Source organism: Cervus elaphus, chromosome 26, assembly GCF_910594005.1.
Source record: "Cervus elaphus chromosome 26, mCerEla1.1, whole genome shotgun sequence".
NCBI lineage: Eukaryota > Metazoa > Chordata > Mammalia > Artiodactyla > Cervidae > Cervus > Cervus elaphus.
This window is the reverse complement of record NC_057840.1, coordinates 48,567,650-48,591,325: the sequence shown is the minus strand read 5'-3', so window position 1 is coordinate 48,591,325 and position 23,676 is coordinate 48,567,650. Positions and strand designations below refer to the sequence as shown.

The following is a 23,676-nucleotide window of genomic DNA, read 5'->3' as shown; positions in this document are numbered from 1 at the left end:
TGTGGGGTCGGCTGCTGGGAAGTCAAGGAGAAACACACATTGGGCAAAGAAAGCTCAGCTCGTGGACAGGATCCGGGGCGCATCCTCACAGGGGGCCAGCAGCCACATGAGAAGCCAGGCCACTGGCCTCTGCCTCCTCAGTGTGGGCAGAACTCCCTGCAGGCAGCTCTAAAATCAGTCCGTGGGCTCCTCCCAGACGCTCTGAGCAAGGGGTCACTGGGGTGGTGCCCCCGCCCCTGAGGCAAACACCCAGGTCCGGGTTTGTGAACTTCTGTCAAAGTCGGCACCGCCGCACCCCAGACGGAGCAGAACTGTGGTCATCCGGACCACGTGTGGGCAGGTGGCCGACCCTGGACGGTGCTCCCTAGGCTCGGCCATGAGCAGGATGGAAACCGGACCAGATCCGGCCCTAGCAGAAAGAAGGGACAGGTGAGGACCCCAGCAGGGGTCAGACACACCTCACACCACCGCCTGTCGATGGGAAAAGCACGCAGTTCGTGGAGGACCAGGCACTTTTGCAAATCCTGAGTCACAGGAAGACACACAAAGGTGCCATTTCTAAAGAATGATTTTAATGGGAAAAAAAGGTAATTATTGAGCAAAGCAAATTCTCTCTGTCTTGAACACCGATTAGCAGAGGGGGTCAAACCCACCGACACACGGTGGTGATGCGTCCCCCAACAAAGACCATCCAGTGCAGGGAGCGGGGGGACAAAGGCATGACCGGTGACAAGCTTCTGACCCCCAAGAGGCAGGTGAGCCATCTGTTTCCACCTGAGGAGACAGGGTGGCACAGAACGGGCAGCCAGGCCAGCTTTCTCACTTGCTGGTCCAGCCTGGCACCCCCACCTCAACAAGGCTCGTGCTCCCCCAGAGTGCAGCGCTGTGCTCCACACACCACAGACAGAACCACCACGAGGCCAGCGTCCCCACTGCTGAGAGGCACGGCCCCCTGTGAAAACCACGGCGTCAGGACCAGAGGCCCAGCCGCCATCAGAAACAGTGTGAGCTACAGAACAGGTGTGTGCCGGGTGTGGACTCTAAGAGCCTCCTGTTTAATCCTGGCAACGAGCTAAACAGAAGGCATTGCCTGATCGCACTTTAGAGCAAGAACATTGGAGATTAAGACAGCTAAGCAATGTGCCTAGGACCACACATCCCGAAAACGCCCAGTGATCACTCCCCATCCCCCAGGGATGGCGCGGTCTCTCTGGTTTATTAAAGACCAGATGTAAATTCTGCAGAGAGAAAGCCATTCCCCTGGAAACAGCGATCGCCCCCCCCCAAAACTGGAAATCGGTCTGAAAACAGGTGAGCACCCCAGAAAAATCCAGCACCTCCAACATGCCCTCATGGCCCATCAGCCAGCTTCTTGATGTTCTTGATGAGGGGTGGGGCAGGGAGGGGAACTTGCCAAGGTATGTCAGGGCTTTACACTTTTCTCCTGGAGGCTGAAGCCACATAGCATTTTATTTGCAAAAAATAGTTTTAAGGCAAAAAGTTTCCCCGGGAAGGGCAGCCAAAGGGGGCTGGAACCTGCACTGTATGTATCATTAGCTTCTGCACGGGATCCTCTGCAGCTGGCGTCACCAACACCCAGGAAATCCTGAGCAGCCCTAGGAGGGCCATGAACAAGGGCAACCTTCAAGCAAATGCTCAGCTTGTAAGAGTGGGGGAGAGAAAAGAGAAGAAAACCCACAGAGAGTCCAGCAGTTCCAATAACAAACACCCTATCCTGCTTTTCCACCCAGAGACCGGCAGATCCAGGAGGCCCCCTGAGGTGCCATCTGCTTTGGGCACTTTCAGAACAGCCGGGGCGTGGAGACAGCCTGCTGCAAAAGAAACGCCGTCAACCGGAGACTTGGTCTCCACTTCTCTGGGGCCTCGGATGCCCTGCGGTGGGCGGCTGTTTACACAAGCGCGGGTCTAAGCCCGTCATGTGTGTACAGATGGATAGAGACATGGACGCACATGGCAAGTCTTGCTCCGCCGCCCCTCTGCTGCGATGAAAACCCCACACAGGCGGCTGAGCGTGTGGGAACCTCCTCAAGATCTGGTGGGCAGTGTCTAATCTACACGTCATTCGGGAGACACAAGGCAGCGACCAGGGCCGCCCCAGAAGAATTTTAGGTATGAACCGTGAACTCACTAACTCCTTCCCCCTGGTACTGCTCGAATAAGGAAAAAAAAAAAAAGGGCTCTGGCCGGCTTGAGCTTTGCTGAAAAGCAGACCCGACCACAGCCCAGCTCACCCGTTGGTATTTTCGATACAATAAACGCCTTCAGGACCATCCCAGGCACTTAGAAGCATCTCTCCACCAGAGGTGTTCTCTCTCCCTGCGTGTTTTCTCAAGCACTTGTTCAAAAACACATTTAAGTGGAATGTTTTCGTTTCTGCAGATTGCATTAATTATGGGTTTGCAAACACTGCAAGCCCACGAGGTCTGCCCCAGCCGGGGGCTGGGACACCCGGGCCGGGCCGGCGGCCGGCGGCTTGGCTCGGTCCCTGCGCGGCGCTTCGAGCTTGGCACCGCGCGCCGGTGGCCGGGCCTCGCCGAGAAGTCGCCGCTAAGAAAGCAAACCCGGCCGCGGTCAGCGCGGTGACCCCGGCGCTCGGCGCACCCTGCCCCGGGGGCCCAGGGCCAGGGAGCGCAGGATGCGGAGTCCCCTGGCCCTTCCAATGTCTGCCCGCTTGGACGAGGGGAAAGCAGTCTTCATTTGTCACGGCTTCTAAGCTCACGTCCCCCGGGAGGGTTGGGCCAAACCTGCGGGGCCCAGGAGCCGGCCCCCTCGTCCGCCCCTCGCCCGCCCGGCAAGAGCCGCGGGGTCCGTATCGCGCGGAGGCCGGGGCAGAGCCGCCCTCGGACAGTCCACCGGGCGGCGCCCTGGTTCCCGGACCTGGTCTTCCGCGCGCGACCCTGTCCCTCGTGAGGGGGGCGGCGAGGGGCCCGCGGAGCACCCCTCGCCGGTCCACCCGCGTCGAGGGGGCCCCAGAAGCCGCGCGCGCCCCGCCGACCGCCCAGACCCCACCTGCTCGGGCCGCGCGGGCAGGAGGGTCACCTGCTCGCGGCGCCGGAGCGCGGCGGGCGGAGGGGCCCGCGGGGACGCGGCCGGCCCCCGGCAGGAGGCGGCGCGCCCCAGCGCCGCGGGCCCACTCACCGTTAGCGCCGAGAACTTCTGCGCGGGCGCCGGCGAGAGCAGCGCCGCAAGCAGCGGCAGCCAGCAGAGCCGCGGCAGCAGCATGGTGACCGGGCGCGGGCCGGCGCTCTCTGGCCCGGAGCGGGGCGCGCGGGCGGCACTCGGACGCGGCTGCAGAGCGGGCGGAGGGGCTGCTCGGGTCCTCGTCCCCAGAGCTCCGGGCGGCCGGACTCGACCAGCTGGCCCCGTCGGTCCTCCGCGTCCTGCGGCGGCCCCGGCTCCTGTCAAATAACTCCGGAGCTTCCCGGATCCTCCTCCACCCGCCCTCCCAGCCCTCCCGTCCCCTCCCCCTGCCCCACCTCCAGCGCGGCCGCTGCGCCCCGCTCGCTCGGCTCCGGCTCCGACGCCCGGAGCGGCCGCCTGGGGCACGGGTCTGACGGAGCTGGAAGTGGAGGGGGGGCCCAGGGCAGTGTGGGTGCTGCGTGTGCGCGCCTCCTTCCCTGCACACGCGCACCCATGTGCACACACGGACACATATGCACATAGGCGTACACACTCTCTCTCTCGCGTGCGCGCCCTGGGACAGCAAGATATACCTCGCCCTCCCATCCCGGGGCGCTGATCCGGTCCTCGCAACACCGGTCCTGCAGGCCGATTCACCCCTCAGAGCTAACTCGAAGCCTAGGCCAGTCCCCAGACTCCCTTGGGTCCCCCGGACCCCTGGGCTCTAACGCCACCTCGTCCAGCCCAGAATTCGCCTCTCAGCTTTGCGGGTGGATTAGCTGGGCACCAGCACCGTCCAGAAGGCTCAAGGAGAGTGGCATCTTTGCACACCTGTACGCAGGTGCATCCACTCTGGGCTCTCGGGGGACCTAGAGATCTGGAGCCTGACTTGCAGGTTGCCGGGACCTGGGGCAAGTGTGGCTGGCGGGAATGTGGCTGCTTTTAAACCCTTTCAGGTTTTGATGAAGCCAGCATAGCGGGTGTAGAGGGTGCAGACTCCTTGGTGGAGACTGATGGGAAACCAAGAGAATTTTGTACGCCCAGACTCTGGACAGTATCCATCGCAGACAACATTGCTGAAATAGTTTCTCCTTGGCTTACAACTTTACAGGAGAAAGCCCTGATTCTAACTCACACAGAAAACCAAGGGAGTGAAGATTCTGGAGAACAACGCTTCGATTGACTTGTCGGAGCACCGAGGAAAAGAAGAAAACAGAAAACCCAACTCTGACTTTTAATCCCATGTTTAATCCAGAGCTTTGGCAGAGTGTCGGGGTCTGTATCAGCAGGTTCCGGGCCTGACCGTTGAGACAAAGCCTGTGCCCTTCCAACCACAGAGTCCCACGCTGAGGCGCTTTCAGAATGAAAGTCACAGACACACGGCCAAGGAAAGATGGGGAGGAAATAATGTGTGTCCCCTCGAAAGAGGGCTGCTCTGTGAGTTCTCGTTCAAATTCCAGAGCCCAGAAAACCTATTAAGTATTAAACACATTCCTTCTGGCTTGAGGGCTCAGAAAGAAACTATAATAAAGCCGGGACTGCTCTTGGGTCCAAGAAACAGGTGAGCAGAGCAGCTGCACATGGTTAGGTGACTGAGGAATGCTGTCAGGAAACGTCCACAAAAGGTGAGGGGGAATGCAAAGCAAATACTGCATACCGCTGATCCTAAGATCACCCAGAGAGGAAAACGTGCGTCCAAAACCGACGTGAATCCTTCAGCATTCGCTGCCAAAAATGTTGCTTTCACTTCCTTCTTTACTGAGAGGACTGCAAGCTGATAGCTTAAATATTTATTTGTTGTTGTGCACTTTTCTGTAGAAGTCAAAAGATGGAAAACACGTTCATTCATTCACCCGCACAACGTCAGGGGGAAGAACAAAAGCAGAAGGCAAACGGCTTAGCCGGAGAGCGTGAGCAGCAGGAACAGGACCAGACCCCGAGGCCCAAACCTGCCCATCTGCCTTTTCTCCTGCACCTCCTCCGAGGCAGAGAAACAGGGCTGGAGTCGGGGGAGCACCCTCAGCGTGCAAGGCTTGTGCTCAAGAATCTCGGCGTTTCCCAGACTCCTCAGGGAGTCCACACAGAGGAATGAAATGTGTTGCCCGGGACTGTCGGGTGAGACACAGCCTTTGACAACTGGAGGTCTCACAGCGCCCTGAGTGCCAACTTCTAGCTCCTAAGAGAAGCTGGCAGGAGAGCTGGGAGACAATCAGTTTCCATTTTTGCGGAGAAAAACAATACGTTTATTAAAAACACTGGGAAATAGTTATGTCTGTCTGTCATTCTTCCGTCTCTAAGAAAGTTATTCCTGGCATGGAGGCCAGATGGGTGCCGCGTTAGAAAGAGTACAGTCGCTTCGTCGAGAATTAAGACAGGAAACAACCAGCTCAGTGCTTTCCAGATAGTTCCTGTAGGACAGACAAGCCCACTGAGGAAGCCCCTTCTCTTGGAAATGCAGGGGTTTTTTTTAATTACTAAGTGGATAAGGGCCCATTCTAAATTGTGGATTATGTATCTGGAATTTAACTTTTTTGTCTCTGAAGAATATGAAAGAGAAGCTAATGACCCACTATTCCAGGCATCCTCACATTTCCAAATCTGCTTTCCCCCTTAGGCCACCAGCAAAATGCTCAGTAAGGCACCCTGGCTTACTTTTCAATTTATTTCACTATGCTAAAACTGCCAAAGGCCTTTTTTCTTGTTGTAGGCATGATATAATTTGTTGTTGTTGTTCAGTTGCTGGGTCACGTCCGACTCTGCGACCCCATGAACTGCAGCACACCAGGCTTCCCTGTCCTTGCCTATCTCCCTGATCTTGCCCAAACTCATGTCCATTGAGTCAGTGATGCCATCCAACCATCCCATCCTCTGCCATCCCCTTCTTTTCTTGCCCTCAATCCTTCCCAGCAGTAGGCATGATATAATTTAATTATTCCTTCTGGCTAATTTGTATTTGGCCAGAGACTTCTTGTCAGCTCATTTTCCCACCTCAATATGCAAAGCATAAGCTCTTTAACCAAGTGTCCTTGTGAATTCTGTGTCTCCCAAATCTTACCAGGGGGTCATCATCCCGAGGGTCTCCCAAGGGTGTCAGTGAGCCCTGGCCAGCGTGGGTGCCCTGGACATCGCACCCGCTTCACCAATCACCATCAGTCACTTATTAATATTTTCTCCCAGTTCCTACTTGACCCTGGCAGGAACAGTCTCTGAAGCTCACTTGCTCCACCCAGGTGAATTCTGCACCATCGTCCCCTCCCGTGTGTCTGTGCATCCTGCCAACCCTCAGACTTACTCCAGAGTTCACCCCCAGACCAGAGAATTGGCATTTCTGGTCGTTTCTGCCTCTCTGGTCTCTGCTGGGCCTCTTAGCCTGAATGGCCTGTGTCTTCCGTTAGCATTGTTCCCTTCAGCCCGGGAATGACCCTCATGTCAGTGCCGGGCTTTTAGCCCAAGCACCCAACTCAGAAACCTGAGCACAGCGGAGTCAGAGCTGACCGTGTCCTGGCACAGTTAGATAGCGCCGGGCCAGCTGGCCTTTGCCGTGACCATCAGACTTGGCCAGCCGGACAGATTCTGTTAAAGCGCAGACTGCATGGACCCTAGTCTGTCTCAAGGCTCTCGTCCCTGTTTGTAGACATTTAAGTGACAGATAATCTGAATGTGTCTTTGTTCTCAATAAAATCATGAGGACCAGTTTCTTCTGCCATCTCACAATGCCTTATGATATAGATTAGGACAACGCTTTCAAGGTACTTTATGGACATTTTTAACAGCTTGGAATTTGCTGGGTGTTTGATACAAGGCATCTAATTAACTCAGTGGAAACTGCAAAGCTCATATTTCACAGATGACAAGCAATAAGGCCGAGATCCCTGGACAGGCCGAGGTTTACAGGAGCAGCAGGTGGTGGAGTGGGACCCTAACCCAGCCCTGACCCGACCGTCTGCTCTGCCCCCTTCACCATCCGCAGCTTTGAGCTGCAGGCACGCCATCACCGCCTTGAGCTGCTCGGCGTGTTGCCTCAGATCCACCACCAAACGAGTTATGAGAGCACTTTGCGGTTGTTTTGGATTCATTGGTGATGCTTCAACCCTACTGCAGCACTTTCCAAGGCAAGGTTTAACGTTTTCAAAGAAAGTTCTCTTTCACAAAGCCAAATACAAGCTGGCTACTTTTATGGTGCAAACGTTCCCTCTAAAGCTGACAGGAGACAACTGCATCGTTCTGAAAGTATGTGTTTCTGTTGCCAGAGACAAACCCAGTCTAAGGAACCAAACTCCCATCAGGTCAAAGATGACAGAACTGCCAGGAGGCAGCATAGGTGTCTTGAAATAGGTTTGTATCCATAACCTTCAGAAGCTACTTTTGCCTTTCTGTTCATGAAGCCACATTTATTAGTATATGAAACTTATAGAAGATAACAGCTACAGAGCTAAAACAATAATAATTTTAACAGCCCATCTCACCCAAAAGTAATGATGGCAGGAGGTGTGAAAGAGGAGAGGGGCAGAGCTAACTTAATTAACAGATAACAGCCAAACTCTTCCGAACTCAGATGACCTAAACCACCTCTGGATTCTCCCTCCTCATTAACCACAATGCAGGCATCTTTCCCTCCTTTCTTTATGTGAGACCTGCCTTTAGGGGGCTGGAAAGGTTTGTATACAGAAATACGACTTGCCAGGAACACTCCGAGGCTGGTGGACCACACAGATGTGAGTTACTCACAGATGTGAGTCACAGATGTGACAGAAAGCAATGTAAGAAGATACTCCAATAAAAACACCTTTCAATTACCTTCACAGCCACGCCCCCTCCCCTAGCCTCCTGCAAATGTCAGGATGACAATCCATTAAAGCACTCCTCTCCCCCCCGATTCCTGATGGTCTAAGCTGAATATTAAAATGCAGCCACGCAAAGTTAGGAGAAGGAAGGAAATAACAAAGGCAGTGAAAATCAGTGAAATAGAGGCTATAAAGACCATAAAAAAGATCAATGGAACTTAGAGCTGTCTCTTTGAAAATATAGACTAAATGGACAAAGCTTTATCTGGATCCGCCAAGAGAAAAAGAGAGAGGACTCAAACAAATCAGAAATAAAAAAGAAGTTACAACTAATACCATAGAAATACAAATGGACGTAAGAGATTCCTATGACCAATCACACGCCAAATGGGACAGCCTAGGAGAAATGGGTAAAGCCCTAGAAACATGCAACCTACAAAAGCTGAATCATTAAGAAATAAAAAATCTTACTAGCAAGGGAATTAAATCAGTAATCAAAAGCCTTCCAACAAACAAATGTCTGGGAGGACCAGCTTGCTTCTATGGTGAATTCTATCAAACGTTCAAAGAATTAAATAATTCTTATCAAACTCTTCCAAAAAATAGAACAGGGAGGAACACCTCCAAACTCATTTTCCCAGGCAAGCGTCATTCTGATATGAAACCAGACAAGGATGCCACTGGAAAGAAAATTACAGTCCAGTGTCCCTGATGAATGTATTAAATAGATGTAAAAATTCAAAACAGAATGTTAGCAAACCTAATCCAACAATACATTAAAAGGATCATACAGCATGATCAAATGGGATTTATTCCAGGGATGCAAGGATGGTTCAACATCCATAAATCAATCAACACAATATGCCATTTTAACAAAATGAAAGGTAAAATTTATATGGTCATCTCAATAGATGTAAAAAATGCCTTTCCACTTATGATAAAAACTGTCAACAAAGTGGTTATTGAGGGATTGTGCCTCAGCATAATATAGGTCATGCATGACAAGACCACAGCTAATACACTCAATGGTGAAAAGCTGAAAGCTTTTCCTCTAAGATCAAGAACAAGACAAAGATATCCACTCTCACCACTTTTATCCAACACAGTTCTGGAAGCCTTGCCCACAGCAATTAGGCAAGAAAAAGACAAGTGACCCCAATTGGAAAGGAAAAAGTGAAACTGCTACTATTTGCAGATGACATAGTATTATATATAGAAAACCCTGAGGACGCCATCAAAAACTGTTAGAACTAGTAAGCAAGTTCAGTAAAGTTGCTGAATGCAAAATCAATACACAAAAGATGTCGCATGTCTTTGCAGTAATAACAAACTATCAGAAAGAGAAATTAAGAAAACCCTCCCATTACAATTGTATCAAAGACAATAAAGTATCTAGAAATAAACTTAAGCAAGGAGGTAAGAGATCTGTATGTTGAAAATAAGATTAAATGAAAGAAACTGAAGAAGATACACCTAATGGAAAGATACAATACGCTCAATAGATTGGAAGAATTAATACTATTAAAAAGTTCATATACCCAAAGTAATATACAGATTCAACAGAATCCCTATCAAAATTCCAACAGTATTTTCCACAGAAATAGAACAACTCTAAATTTTGCACAGATCCATAGAAGACCCCAAATAGCCAAAGCAATACTGAGAAAGAAAAACAAAACTAGAGACATCATACCCCTTGATTTCAGATAATATTACAAACCTATAGTGATTAAAACCACATGACATTGCATAGTCATAGATCTGACACACAGATCAATGGAATAGAATAGAGTCCAGAAATAAACCTATGCATATTCGAGTGATTAATTTACAACAAAGGACCTAAGAATATACAATGGGGAACAGAATGACTCTGGCCCCTGATCTTATAGCATACACAAAAATTAACTCAAAATGGATTAAAGACTTGAATAGAAAGCCTGAAACCATAAAAATCCTATAAGAAAACAAAGATGGTAAGCTGTTTGACATCGGTCTTGTTGACAAGATGTTCAGCCCAAGAAAATGTGTCTTTCTGTTTCATGGGAGATGTCCCTCTCTCTATATATATATACATGTGTATATATAATACTACATATAATATTAATTATATATAAAATATATAACATATACATATATAATACTATTTATATAAAACATATGTAGTCAAAGTTATTTCCATGAAAACACATCATGATTTACTAGGAGAGAATGGAATCTCGACTATTTGGATTGAATCCATTACCTAGAAGGTGGTTCAACAATACCAGAGAAATCTGCTTTAATCAGACAATGCAATTAACATTACAATTTCTTGAGCATCAGCTTAATGTTTAAGTAAGGGAGAATCTGTAAGTGCTCGAACTTCTGAAGAGGATCATTTGAGGGCTGGTCAGCATGAAAGTATGGCTGAAACCATTTTGCCAAAATTTTTTTTTGTTTATTATTTAGTGTTGGTGATCAGGAACATTGGGGCTTCCTTGGCAGAAAGTCAAGAATCCGCCTGCAATGCGGGAGACACAGGTTCGATCCCTGGGTCGGGAAGATCCCCCGGAGAAGGGCACGGCTTCCTGACTCCAGTATTCTTGCCTGGAGAATTCCATGGGCATCCGCATCATCAGGGGCAGTTTTCAGTCCTTTATTTATTTTTAGAATTATTTTGTCATTTTAAGAAATCGTCATTTTACAACGCTTCAGTGTTTTCCTACATTTCTAATTTATTTTCCACCCATAACGTGTTGAAATGTAGAAAACACAGTCGGGGGAGGCATGTGGTTATTTTTTCTGCCACTGTGACAGGAGAAAATGCTTCCGATGAAGTCACAGCATAGCAGTCTGACAAGCGGTTTAGAGTCCGTCCCCAGGAGACAGGCCAAAATGCACATCAGGGGTCTGCCCTCTGCTGTTGGAGGGGCCGTGATGACGGAGATGGGCTTGTTTTATGTTTAGGTTCATTGCTTTTGTTTGCCCACCAGGGCGAAAACAAAACAAAAAAGAAACAAAAGAGGAGTCCAAACAGCAGCCCAGGTTCACTCAGTGACCGTGGTCGGGACTCCCTGCTCTCTCAGAAATTCCCCCAGAGCAAGGACGGCAGAGCTCTGAGGCCACAAAGCTAGGAGGGCGGGGAGGGCGGAGAAGGAGCCGGTGCTGAGATCGCAGAAGCGAGAAGGCAGCTGCGGGGATGACCCGCCCGCAGCTGAGGGAAAGGTCTGGGGACGTGCATGACGCCTCCAGGGGGCTGCAGCCTGCAGGGGACGCTCGGCCCCAGGAGGGGGAGGCAGGGCCTGGCCACGGCAGGGGTGAGGGGCAGGGTCCCACGGCAAGGGCCGGAGGACCTCTGCCCCCGCCCCATCGGTCCCCGAGAGCCTGTTCATCAGCAGGAGGGAGGTCTTCCAGAATCGTCTCCAGGAAGATGCTGACCACGGGCTCCCCCTAGGAAGAGGGCAGCGGCAGGGCGGGCCGGCCTCCCAGCACTCGGGACCGCGGCCGCCCAGGTCTCAGCCCAGCCCGTGCAGACAGGACCCCTGGGGGTCAGGCGGGGGAGGGGCGCTATCCTGGAGAAGCCAAGGCCAAAACCAAGCATGTGGGCGCGGGCCTGGCCGGGGCTCAGCCTCCCAACACCAGTCACAGGGGCCCACGCGCCCCAGGAGCCAGAGCTAGACCCTGGGCTTTTTCAGAGCAACTTCAAATAGGAAAAAATAAATCCATTGGGATTGTTTGGCCTAGCAGAGATGGAACGTGCCCTGGAAGGTCGAAAGGCAAAGGTGACGGACGGAAGTAGCAGGCCTGGAAATGGGAGCGCCAGCGGAATCTCCCCAGCACGTCTCTGACGGCACGTCCGCGGTCCTGGTGCCCGGGGCCTGGGTCAGGGCCGGCGCCCCTCACCCCACCCACCCACCGCCCCAGAGCTGCCCCTCTGCTCCCTGCCTGCTCGGCCCAGCTCACGGCAGCGCCAGCTTCCTTCCCGCTGGGAGGCTGCGACAGACGCTGTGTCTCCGTGTCCGCTCCGGGGGCACGTGAGCTTTCTCTGGGGGGGTTACCGAGTTATAAATGGAGGGCTGAGAGGCAGATGCCGTGGTGGGTTACATGAAACACAGTCACAGTGGGTGCTGCACTGGAACTAACTTTGAAAGGTGGAGACGATTTTTTTTTATTTTGCTTTATGATTTATTGAAGTATAGTTGATTTATAATATAGTATAATGTTTGGTTCAGATGTACAGCGAAATGATTCAGTTATACACACACACACACATATTATTTTTCAGATTCTTTTTCCTTATAGGTTATTACAAGATTGAACACAGTTCCCTGTGCAGCACACGAGGTCCTTGTTGTTTCTGTTCTTCCGTCGCTAAGCTGTGCCCGAGTCTCTGCAACCCCATGGAGTGCAGCACGCCAGGCTTCCCTGTCCTTCACTACCTCCCAGAGTGAGAGAGTTGCTCAGACTCACGTCCATTGAGTCGGTGATGCCATCCACCCATGTCATCCTCTGTCATCCCCTTCTCCTGCCCTCAATCTTTCCCAGCACCAGGTCATTTCCCATGAGTCGGCTCTTTGCCTGGTGGCCAAAGTATTGGAGTTTCAGCTTCAACATCAGTCCTTGTTGTTTATTTGTTTTATGCAAAGTAGTGTGTATACGTCAGTCCCTAGCTCCTAAACCGCAAGGCCTCCCCTCGTCACTCAGATGGTGAAGAATCCGCCTGCAATGCAGGAGACCTGGGATCAATCCTGAGTTGGAAAGATTCCCTGGAGAAGCGAACAGCAACCCACTCTAGTATTCTGGCCTGGAGATTTCCATGGACTGTATAGTCCAGGGGTCGCAAAGAGTCGGACATGACTGTATTTTTTTTTCCAGCTCCTAATTTATCTCCCCTACCACGTTCCTGTTTGGTAACTAAGTCTGTTTACTGTGTCTGTGAGTCTACTTTCATTTTATAAGTTAGCTCTTTTGTATCAGTTTTTTATATTCCACATGTAAGTGATAGCACCTGATATTTGTCCTTCTCTGACTTACCTCACTTAGCATAATAATCTCTAGGTCCATCCTTGTTGCTTCAGATGGTGTTATCCCATTCATTTTTATGGCTGAGTAATATTCCACTGTATATATACACCACATCTTCTTTATTCACTCATCTGTTGTTGGACACTTCAGTTGCTTCCATGTCTTGATATTGTGAATAGTGGTGCTATGAACATTGGAGTGCATACAGCTTCTCAAATTAGAGTTTTCATTTTTTTCAGGTATATGCCCAGCAGTGGGATTGCAGGATCATATGGCAGCTCTATTTTTAGTTTTTAGATAAGGAAACAGCTCAGCTCATGGAAGTGTGAGGTGATCAGAGTTTCATGACCAGAATAGAAGAGCTCATGAGATGCTAGTGGCTAATAAAGTTTCATGTGCAAAGTTAGACCCAGTGGTGAGTCTTGTATTTCAGGGGAAAAAATAATCTGTTTCTTATGCAAGCAGTAAAGAGTCACTGTGTGGGCAGACCTCCTTTTATTTTGCTCACTGTGTGAAACTTTGCAAACATTGCATTTTTACAAATTGGACGTTTGGGGCAACCCTGCAGAGAGCAAGTCCACAGGTGCCACTTTTCCAGCAAAATCTGCTGACTTTGCTGACAGTGTCGCATTCTGCAACTCTCACACTATTTCAGACATTTTCACTATTTTCATGTTTGCAATGGTGACCCATGGTCAATGATGCTCGATGTTCCTACTGGACTTGTTTTGGGATGCCAGGAACCTCGATTATATGAGTGAACTTAGCTGATGATGTCGTGTGTGTTCTGACTTCTCCACAGACCCCCCACCCCATCACCTCCCCCCCTCCTCAGGCCTCCTTGCTCCCTGAGACATAACTGTATTGGAATCAGGGCAATGAAGAGCCCGACAACGGCCTCTACGTGATCAAGGGCGAGGAAGAGTCATCAGCGCGGCAGACTTCACTCTCGTCTCATTGCACAAAATTGCTGCAGACACCCCCGCCATCAGCATCCCCCACTCTCATCAGCCAACAGCCTCAGCATCGAGGTGGAAAGATAGCAACTCAGTGAAGGCCCAGATGACAGTTCGCATTTTTAGCAATAAACTATGTTTATGTTGAATCGTGTGCATTGTTTTTTAGACACAATGCTGCTGCTAAGTCGCTTAATTGTGTCCGATTCTGTGAGACCCCATAGACGGCAGCCCACCAGGCTCCTGTCCCTGGGATTCTCCAGGCAAGAACACTGGAGTGGGCTGCCATTTCTATTGCACCCTTAATAGACTACACAACTGTGTGAACATAACTTTTGTTTTTTTTGAACATAGCTTTTATATGAACTGGGAAACCAGACACTGTTTGTGACCTGCCTCATTGTGATAGTTGCTTTAATGCAATGTTCAGGAACCAAAGCTTCCCTATCTCCAGGGTTTGCCTGTATTAGATAGGATCCTCCAGGGAAACAAAAAATAAATACATATACACACACACAAGGGGGGAGAGAGAGCAACTGATTGATCTGAAGGTGTTGGCTGACTTGACTCTGGGTGTTGGAACATCTGAAGTCTGCAGGGAAGACTGGCAGTCAGAGGCCCAGGACAAGCAGCTGCTGCAGCCTGAGCCAAGTCTGGAGGAGAATTCCGCCCTCCTGGGGGAACCGCCGTCTTTTCTCTTAGTGTCTTCAACTGTTTAGACACGGCCCGCCCACATGGACGGTCACCTACTTTATTCACAGTGAGATGTAAATGTTAATCTCATCTAAAAATGGCTTCACAGCAACACCTAAACAGATGTTTGCCCAAGCACTGGGCACTCTGGCCCAGCAAGTGGACCTGTAAAACTCACCACCCCAGTCCCTACACATTCTCGAGGTGGGAGTGATGTCAACAGTGAAGCTGTAGCTCTGGCGCATAGTGAAAGCGGCTCTTTAGGAAGAGAGTCAGAGTTTTCAGCAGCATCGTAAATGAACACGATGAAATGGCCACTGTATGGAGCTTTGGCAGCACAAGAGGTCCTGGCCCCGAGGGACACCCTGCCTCCCAAGACAGAGCAGATGAGAAAAGCTGGTCCGTAGCAGTCAGAGTGGAATGTCCATTCCACGAAGAGTCTGCATGCTTCAGTTTTTCCTCCTGATGTTTCCTGCTCCTTAACGGGGTCCAGAGGGAGGACAGGGAATAAAAGGATTTCATCCAGGGACCCCATCAGGGGGACTGGCAAAGAAAGCCTTGACAGATGACAATGAGGACTGGGATCTGAGCTTGCTCATTGATGGCAGCACAGACTCTGCCTCAGTCCTGTATTTATAACTCACAGGTGGGGTTGGCTGTAGTCGCAGAGAATAGTCAGTCTGAGTGCTAACATGCACTGCTCTAAGTGTGTAAAAGAGGAGGCCACGCTACTCAGCTGGTGGTATGAGGTGGCACTTAGAGAGGCCCGGGGCAGTGCTGACCAGAGACTGGAACATCGTCCCCTCTTGGGGTGGGGGAGTGGGCCAGGACGGCCCTCGGGGAGCAGGGAGGCTGTCTTTACCTGGATCTTGGTTCTGTGCGTGTTCATTCCATCACACTTTCAGCTGTGTGTGTATCTGTGTGTTAGTCACTCAGTCGTGTCCGACTCTTTGTGACCCCATGGACCGTAGCCCACCAGGATCCTCTGTCCATTGGATTCTCCAGGACAGAATACTGGAGTGGGTTGCCATGCCCTCCTCCAGCGAATCTTCCCAATCCAGGGATCGAACCCGAGTCTCCTGCATTGCAGGCAGATTGCTTACTGTCTGAGCCAACTATGCATATGTGCATAATTTACCCCTGCCCTTTCATTCAAATTTCCCCACAGGCTTTGTGTTTCTGGCCCCAAAGCAACCTCTGCGTCTTGTCTGAAAGCCTCCTCTTTACTCCAAGACCCTGGGAGCCAGGTCTCGTCCGAGAGAGCTGCTCAGCAGCCAGCACAAGCCTTCTTTCCAAACGCTCATGAGCGACAGCTTCAGCAGTCACGTGTGTGTGTGTGTGAGAGTCACACAGACGTTTGATCAGTCATTTCCACTTATCAACTGAAACGTTGTTTAGTCTGTGGATGTTTGTTGAAACGTATAATGAATAGGATGTTGCACTGGCGGCAATTCATCAAGCAGCAAAAAAGTTAGCTTGAGCCCCAAGATATTTACAAACCACAGATCCCGTGAAGGACAGCGCCTGCAGCCAGAATATGCAGAGACCTCGCGAAGCAACGGCTTACAAATCCCGTGAAAACAAGACGGGAGCAGGTGTGTCACCCAAGAGGACACAGCCGGCCAGTGCAAAGAAGCACGTGGAAAGACGTGCTGTGTCCTCAGCCAGCAGGGAGAGGCAGGTCAGAACCACCCGGGGACCGCGGTGCACTGTGCGGAGGGGTGAGTGACAGACAGTGACGGGCCCCAGGCGCCCGAGGGTGGGGTGGTCACTGCCGTGGGGCGGGGGCAGAGGGTGGACACGCTGGAAGGCCGCCCGTGGTGGGGGTGGCGATGAGAGCGGCTGGTCTGCCCCCCGCCCCGTTGCCGCCCCACCTCCGCAGGGCACAGGATCTCATCTGAGAATCTCACCCCTGAACACAGAAACGCCCTCCGTTATCCCGACGGTGACGCCAGACGCTCTGAAGTCAGAGTCGCCTCAGCACAGCCTCTCCTCCGGGCGCTCCCCAGGCCCCCGCCCCCTGCCTTTTGTCGCTTTAAAGTCCGCTGGAGACACATACACACCCCACGTCCAAGCGGCTGGAGTCATACAGCCCTGACGCCCAAGCGGCTGTGGGAACCTGCCGGGCCCTGAGCAACCGGCCCACCAGCTCCTCCGTCCGCCCCTTCGCCCAGGCCGGGCCCCCCGCCCCGGGGCTTCCTCCTCTCCGTCCCAAAGCCCAGACTGACGCCCCCAGGGGTGGACCCCGCCCGGCGCTCTGAGGTCAGGGGGTGACGAGCTGATCTCCTTGCTCACCATGGGGCCTCGTTTCTGACTTCAGCTCGACTGCTTCACAGGCTCCACACTCACGCGGGGCGAGGCCCCACACCCCCGTTTTTTACGAGTGCTGGTCCTCCGCGGAGGGTCACCGGCTCCTCCTCCCCTCTGTCTCGGGGTCACTGCACGTCTCCCCGGACGCGCGTGTGGTCTCCGGCAGGGCCCGCGGTCGCAGACGCCGCGCTGAGACGGCTCCGTCCGCTCCGTGCCTCTCGGGGGCCCCCCTCCGAGGACCTGGAGGGAGGGCAGGCTGGTAGTCGGGGCGGGTGGGGGCTCCTCAGCGACCAGGAAAGCCCGGAAATCACGGCTACTCAGGGACCAGGAAACCGGAAATCACGGCTACTCAGCGACCAGGAAAGCCCGGAAATCACGGCTACTCAGCGACCAGGAAACCGGAAATCACGGCTACTCAGCGACCAGGAAACCGGAAATCACGGCTCACAGAGCAAAGAGGTCACGTCCGCGGGGCCTCTGTAATACTCATGCTGTGCATGGCTTGTGCACGTCCAGAAATAAAATGTAGGAATTTTATATCAGAAAGGGGGCTTCCCTGAAAGCTCAGCTGGTAAAGAATCCGCCTGCAATGCAGGAGACCCCAGTTCCATCCCTGGGTTGGGAAGGTCTGCTGGAGGGATAGGCTACCCACTCCAGTATTCTTGGGCTTCCCTTCTGGCTCAGCTGGTAAAGAATCTGCCTGCAATGTGGGAGAACTGGGTTCAATCCCTGGGTTGGGAAGATCCGCTGGAGAAGGGAAAGGCTACCCACTCCAGTATTCTGGCCTGGAGAAAGAGCCTCTGGCAAAGAGTCGGACACGCCTGAGCGATGTTACATGCTCTGTGTATTGGAAGGTGGTGTCAGCGTCGGTGGTCGCTCTGCTCAGGGCTGTCGTGTGGCCTGGAGACTCACAGGGGCAGCTGTCTGGGCCCACTGGCCGCGGAGGCCCCCAGCCCACACGCCTGCTCCCTCCGGGTCTCCGCTGCACCGGCGACGCCGTCCCACCTCTGGGAGAAGGTGTTTGGAGATCACGTCCTTCCTCAGCAGCCTTCCTTTCTCCGGTCCCAGGGGTCGGCGGCGCCAGGATCTCAGCCTGTGTCTGGTCCGTCTGGAGAGCAGGCCGGTGTCCAGGCCCCTGGGAACCACAGGCAGAGTTGGCTCCGATTCAGAGTGTCGGGGACTGTGGTGGCCCGGCCCCTGAGAAGCCTCACCCACCCGCAGGGCCCCAGCCAGCGGGCAGTGGACGCAAGGGTGGCCCGCTCCAGACGTGGGGCTCCTGCCTGCCTGAGTCCCCGGCGGCGAGCGCGCCCGGGGCTGAGAGCCCCAGACATTCACCAGGAGTCTGTAGGATGGATTCAGAGAGGGGCTGAGGGTCGCCAGTGGAGACCTAAGACCTGGGCTTCCAGGCGCTGGGGAGTCTGAGCAGCTTTACCCACTCCTGTCTCCTTGCCGCGTCAATCACACAGACACGCTGGAAGCCACACGCCCGGGGCCTGCACCCCCCTCCTCTCGTGAGGCCCGCCAGCTTGCGGAGCCCAGGCTGACAGTCCAGGAATCCCGGGAGCTGGCCCCTGGACGCAGAGGGGGGCATTTTCACCTGGGCCCTGAGCCGCCTGGGCCAGCAGCCTCCCCCAGGAGCTGCCCCAAGTGCGGGGTGACCCCTGGGAGATGCATGTCCCCTTCTAGGACCTGAGCATGATGCTTCCCATGGTCACTGTCTCTCCTCTCCCATCCCACATTCTCCCATCCTCCCCGCAGGCTCCGGGGCCCCTCCGGACGGCAGACGACACGAGAGTCCAGGAGATGCTGATTCTCCCTGAAGCATGAGCCATCTGGTTGGAGTGGGCATGGGCAGTGGGCGCCCGGGCTCGGAGCGCATCCAGGGAAGGTGGACGCCGGGGTCAGACGTGGACGGGCTTTGTGTCCCACCCGGCAGAGCGAACGCATTCAGCAGAGGCCGGCAGCACAGCGCCCTGCTGGCCCAGCGGGGCCAGGTGCATAATCTCGCCTTTCATCGGCACGGGAGAATTTTTGGCTCACTTTACACCCGTCTTGCCTCTTCTTCAGCCCACCTGGGATGTGTACAGCTTTTGACATGTCTTGAAGGAAGTTTGCTTTACAAGATGGAGCGGAATTGAGGAGGAGAAAGACAGGATTCATGAGTGCTCACTGTTCACCGTGTTGTAGCCACGTGTTCTGGGAAACAAACCCACTCAGAAGGACGATGCAGATAGTGGAGTGCAGTTTATTACACCGGCGGCTCAAGGCAGAGTCTCCTCCTAGCCAAGGACCCCGACCAGTTTTTGTGAAAACCTTATGTACCCTAAGTGTACTTGCTCAAACCCACCTCCCCAAATTCCTTGAAACTAGTCTGGACAAGGTAAAAGAGAGCTACAATCAAAGTTAACCCGTGATTCATGTGTCACAAGACTAGATAAACAGTGGACATTTATCAATAGGCCTGTGATCATATCCCGATAAACATATGGAATTTATGACTTTGTTCTGTTACACAGATAATTAGCATATTCTTTTAGGCAACGGAGAGTCCAAGTACAAGTCCTAAGGCTCTTTTATTCAGGGGGTCTGATTTCCCATTGGTATGCCACTTCTATAGACAGCGGGCACAGAGTTCAGAGTCCACTGGGAGGGTGACCACACGTGTAGCCTAATGTCCGCAGCCTGGCCTAAGACGGAGTCCAGATCTGTCTGTTTCCTCCTTCAACCGGGGCTCCTGTGTCCGCAGGGCTGAGCTCGGGGATGGAGCCACGGGCACTGGGCTTCTGCCCCCCAGGGCTGCCATCCACCTGCAGTGCCCACCCCCCGTGTGCACCGGGGCCCTGGAACGCTCTAAGTCGACCGTTTCTGCCCAGGTCGCGGTGCCCCCGGCTTCCGGAAATTCTAACATGGTCCCGAGGAAAACTTGATGAATGTCTTTGGCAACAGCCGTTTTCATAGAACTTAACAAAAGTAGAAGTCGAATGAATCCCTAGCAGTAGCTCAGCATCTCCTCCTCTAAGGACAGAGTGTGTGTGTGTGTGTGTGTGTGTGTGTGTGTGTGTGTGTGTGTGTGCGCGTGAGAGAGAGGAGAGCACGTGGAGAAGCCTCCCCAAATGGTTCACTCCGTTTTAGTACGTTCGTGGGCACGTGATTTTTATTTTTGCTGGACACATCGTCTCATTGGACACGATGTCCTCCTGGCCAGTTCAGCTCCCTCACATGCAGAAAGCCCAGCCCTCCCCACTTCCAGCCAGGCGTACTTCCCGATACCGGAGGCAGGCCCAGGGGCCCACAGGGCATGCAGATTGCAGGGCCCAGACCCCGGCATCGTCCAGAGAAGAACGGACATCCGTGGGGAAGACCCATGAGCCCGGACATGGACCCGGCAGCGTGGACTGTGAGCAGAGGCATCTCAGACTCGCCCTGCGAGTTCTTTCTTTGCTCCGGCTGTGAGGAAGTGTCCTGGCAAATCCCATGCTGCTTTAGGCCAACTTTTAAAATACCTGATAAATATCTAATGAAGCACTCGTGTGCCAAAAAACCATTTGCGCTTTTATTATAAAGATGTATTTCTTCTTCACCAGGGCCCTGCCATGTAACTGCAAAGCTGGCTCTCTGAGTGGGTGCTGCCGAGCCGTCTGGTGGGCTGCCAGCAGCGATCCGGGGGCCGGGCAGGGGTCCAGGTGAGAGCGAGGGCGTCTGGGTCGGACTCGGTGCAGCGAGGAGAAGCGGAGAGCAGGGAGGAGAGGCAGGCCTGGGCATCCGACTTGGCGCCCCGCCATGCCTCCGACAAACCGCCCAGAGCCGCACACAGAGGCCAGCACCCACCCTGGGCCCACCCGGGCCCAGGGGATCAAGCAGAGACCTAGGGTGGGGCAGGGGCCGGACTTCGGGGAGGACAGGCAGCTTCGGCAGCAGCCGGAAGGCACGTAAAACGCCCTCCAGTTTGGACACTGCAAGTGACACCAGTCTCCACCTCCTGCTCTGAAGTGAGGAGAGAGTCCCCAGCCCCCAGAGCCTGGGCCCCGGAGCAGCCCCAAGGGCCTCCTCCCCGCGGGCTCACGGTTCCCCTGTGCAGAGGCTGGGCCTGGGCCCAGGCCTGTGGTCGGGGCGGGAGGCACAGTGGCCTCCTCCCCACTCTCCAGCTCTGATCACGGCTCATGATTAGCCTTTCACAGTCCCGCCCGTCAAAGCCCCAGGACCTTCTAACTGTGCCGGGGTCTCATACCCAAGCCTTTGGTGGGGGGTCACCCCTGGGCCCCCACCCCAGCTGGGCCCACCTGGGGAAGCCCCCCGGATCCCATCACATCGCCCACTGGGCTCGCTGGGGGGCTTCCTGGAAAAGCCCTGTTGTCCCTCTTCGGCTGTTGCTGCCCCGCCCTGTTCCCGGTTCTGGCCTCGAGGGAGGGGCTGCCTGCCCCCTGCCCTGGGAGCCGGCCGCACATGCGGGAGGGCAGGCGGGAGCAGAGAACGGGTCACTGATGGAGCTGTTTTGCTGTGTTGTTCTTTAATCACTCAGCTGTGTCCGATTCTTTTGTGACCCCATGGACTGCATCACGCTAGGCTCCTCTGTCCGTAGGATTTCCCAGGCAAGAATACTGGAGAGGATTGCTATTTCCTTCTACAGGGTATCTTCCCAACTCCAGGATTGAACCCATGTCTCCTGAATTGGCTGGCAGATTCTTTACCACTGAGCCACCAGGGAAGCCCCATTGATGGAGAAAGTGAAAGGCGCTCAGCCGTGTCTGACTCTTTGCGACCCCACTGACTATACAGCCCATGGAATTCTCCAGGCCAGAATACTGGAGTGGGTATCCTTTCCCTCCTCCAGGGGATCTTCCCAACCCTGGGATCAAAGCCAGGTCTCTCACATTGCGGGCGGATTCTTTACCAGCTGAGCTATCAGGGGAGCTCATTGGTGGAGAGGTCACTGCTAATCGATAGATAGATCTCCTTTCTATCTGGATAGATAAATCGTCCTGCTCTCGCAGGATGCCAGGTCCCCATGTCGCATGTGAGTTGGTTTGCGATCAGGATCACTGTTCAGCCCTGGGGGCAAGACACAAGGCCCAGAAACGAGTCTGAGTCTGATTAAAGCTCAGAGGGCCTGTGGACACACGAGAAAACATTTACATGACAATATGTCAGCAGCTGCAAACTGACATGGTTTAAAAAAAAGACTCCTTACTTCGGGTGTGTGTGGATGAACAGATCAGGCTGATGCTGGTGAACCGAGGAGGGTTTTAAAGGAGCTGAACGTGCAGCTGCGTCTTCCAGCAGCATGGCTGGCAAAGTCAGAAGCAGAAAGCACCGCAGCCAAGACAAACACCAGCTCCCCGCCCGCCGCACGCCCCCCCTGCGCGCCCCCTGCGACCCCCGCGCGGCTCCCTGCGTGCCCCCCGCGCTGCCCCTACGCCTCTAGCCCACGCCCCCCGCGCGCCCCCTGCGACCCCGCGCGGCTCCCTGCGTGCCCCCCGCGCTGCCCCTACGCCTCTAGCCCACGCCCCCCCTGCGCGCCCCCTGCGACCCCCGCGCGGCTCCCTGCGTGCCCCCCCGCGCTGCCCCTACGCCTCTAGCCCACGCCCCCCGCGCGCCCCCCACGACCCCTGCACCCTCACACGCAGACCCCCGCATCCCCGTGTGCCCCGCGCCCCCCTGCATTCTCCCCTGCACCCCCTGCCGGGCCCCCTTGACCCCCGCGCCCACAACGACCCCCGCGCCCCACCCCCCGGGTTCACAGGACCCTTCTCCTCTGAGCACATGCCCCGCCCGGCATGGAATAGAATTCTGTCCTGAAGTCGGGTTTACTCACAGACTCGCATTATAATCCTATATTCATGACTCATAATGTTCTGAAAACTTGTTGGCTGAGACCATTTAGTCTTTTTTTTTTTAACCTCCAAAGAGGTGATTTTGTGTGAATATTTAAGACCGAACAAAAACTGTGTTTTATTTTAGAGTCATGAGAGAGTATTTTTAAAAATAGTCTTCTTTGCCCTCGACATAATTTCTAAGTGGTGAGACCAATTATTTAGATTTCATTAGCTTCTGGAGCAGGTCCGGGCTCTCCCTGAGACCGGCCTGCTTCATTTGTGGACACGGTCTGTATTTATATCCACCAAAGGGCTACCGATTTGTCATCTTCTCCCCAGAATGATGACGCTGGTCCTCAAATATCAGAGCCCCTCTGACTTAGGGTGAAGATGCCAGGAGTGAGAGCTGAACCCGCCATTCGAAGGGCCTCGTGGGACGGTCAGCTGGGCCAGGCCTCCCCGAAGGCGGTCTGGTCCACGCAACCTCCGCTGTGCGGGATGGCGGGCCGGCCGTCGGACCCGAGAGGCGTCTCAGGTCCATCATTGCGTCCCCTCTAGCACACGGAGCTCCCCGGGGGCTGGGGAGGGGGCGCCTGGCTGGGCAGCCCCACAGGTAGAGCCCAAGTGCAGGAAGGCGCGGGTCCTCGGCAGAGGTGGGGGCGGGCCCAGGTGGGGGCGGGCCCAGGTGGTGGCGGGCCCTGGTGGGGGCGGGCCTGGTGGGGGCGGGCCTAGTGGGGAGGGCCCTGGTGGGGGCGGCCGAGGTGGGGGCGGCCCTGGTGGGGGCGGCCCTGGTGGGGGCGGGCCCCGGTGGGGGAGGGCCTGGTGGGGAGGGCCCAGGTGGGGGCGGGCCCCGGTGGGGGCGGGCCTGGTGGGGGCGGGCCTGGTGGGGAGGGCCCCGGTGGGGGAGGGCCCCGGTGGGGGCGGGCCTGGTGGGGGCGGGCCTGGTGGGGAGGGCCCTGGTGGGGGCGGCCG

The 23,676-nt window shown here is 54.2% G+C and overlaps 1 protein-coding gene across 2 annotated transcripts in view; it reads right to left on the bottom strand.

Moving 5' to 3' along the window:
* Window positions 1-3,762, bottom strand: part of SMOC2 (SPARC related modular calcium binding 2) — a 155,303-nt gene extending 151,541 nt beyond the window's left edge. For both annotated transcript variants that reach the window (XM_043888666.1, XM_043888667.1), the window contains exon 1: window positions 3,160-3,762. In XM_043888666.1, coding sequence (XP_043744601.1) covers window positions 3,160-3,747 — 588 coding nt within the window. In that variant the 5' untranslated portion in view covers window positions 3,748-3,762. The remainder of the gene's footprint in view (window positions 1-3,159) is intronic.
* Between the last annotated feature and the right edge of the window lie 19,914 nt (window positions 3,763-23,676).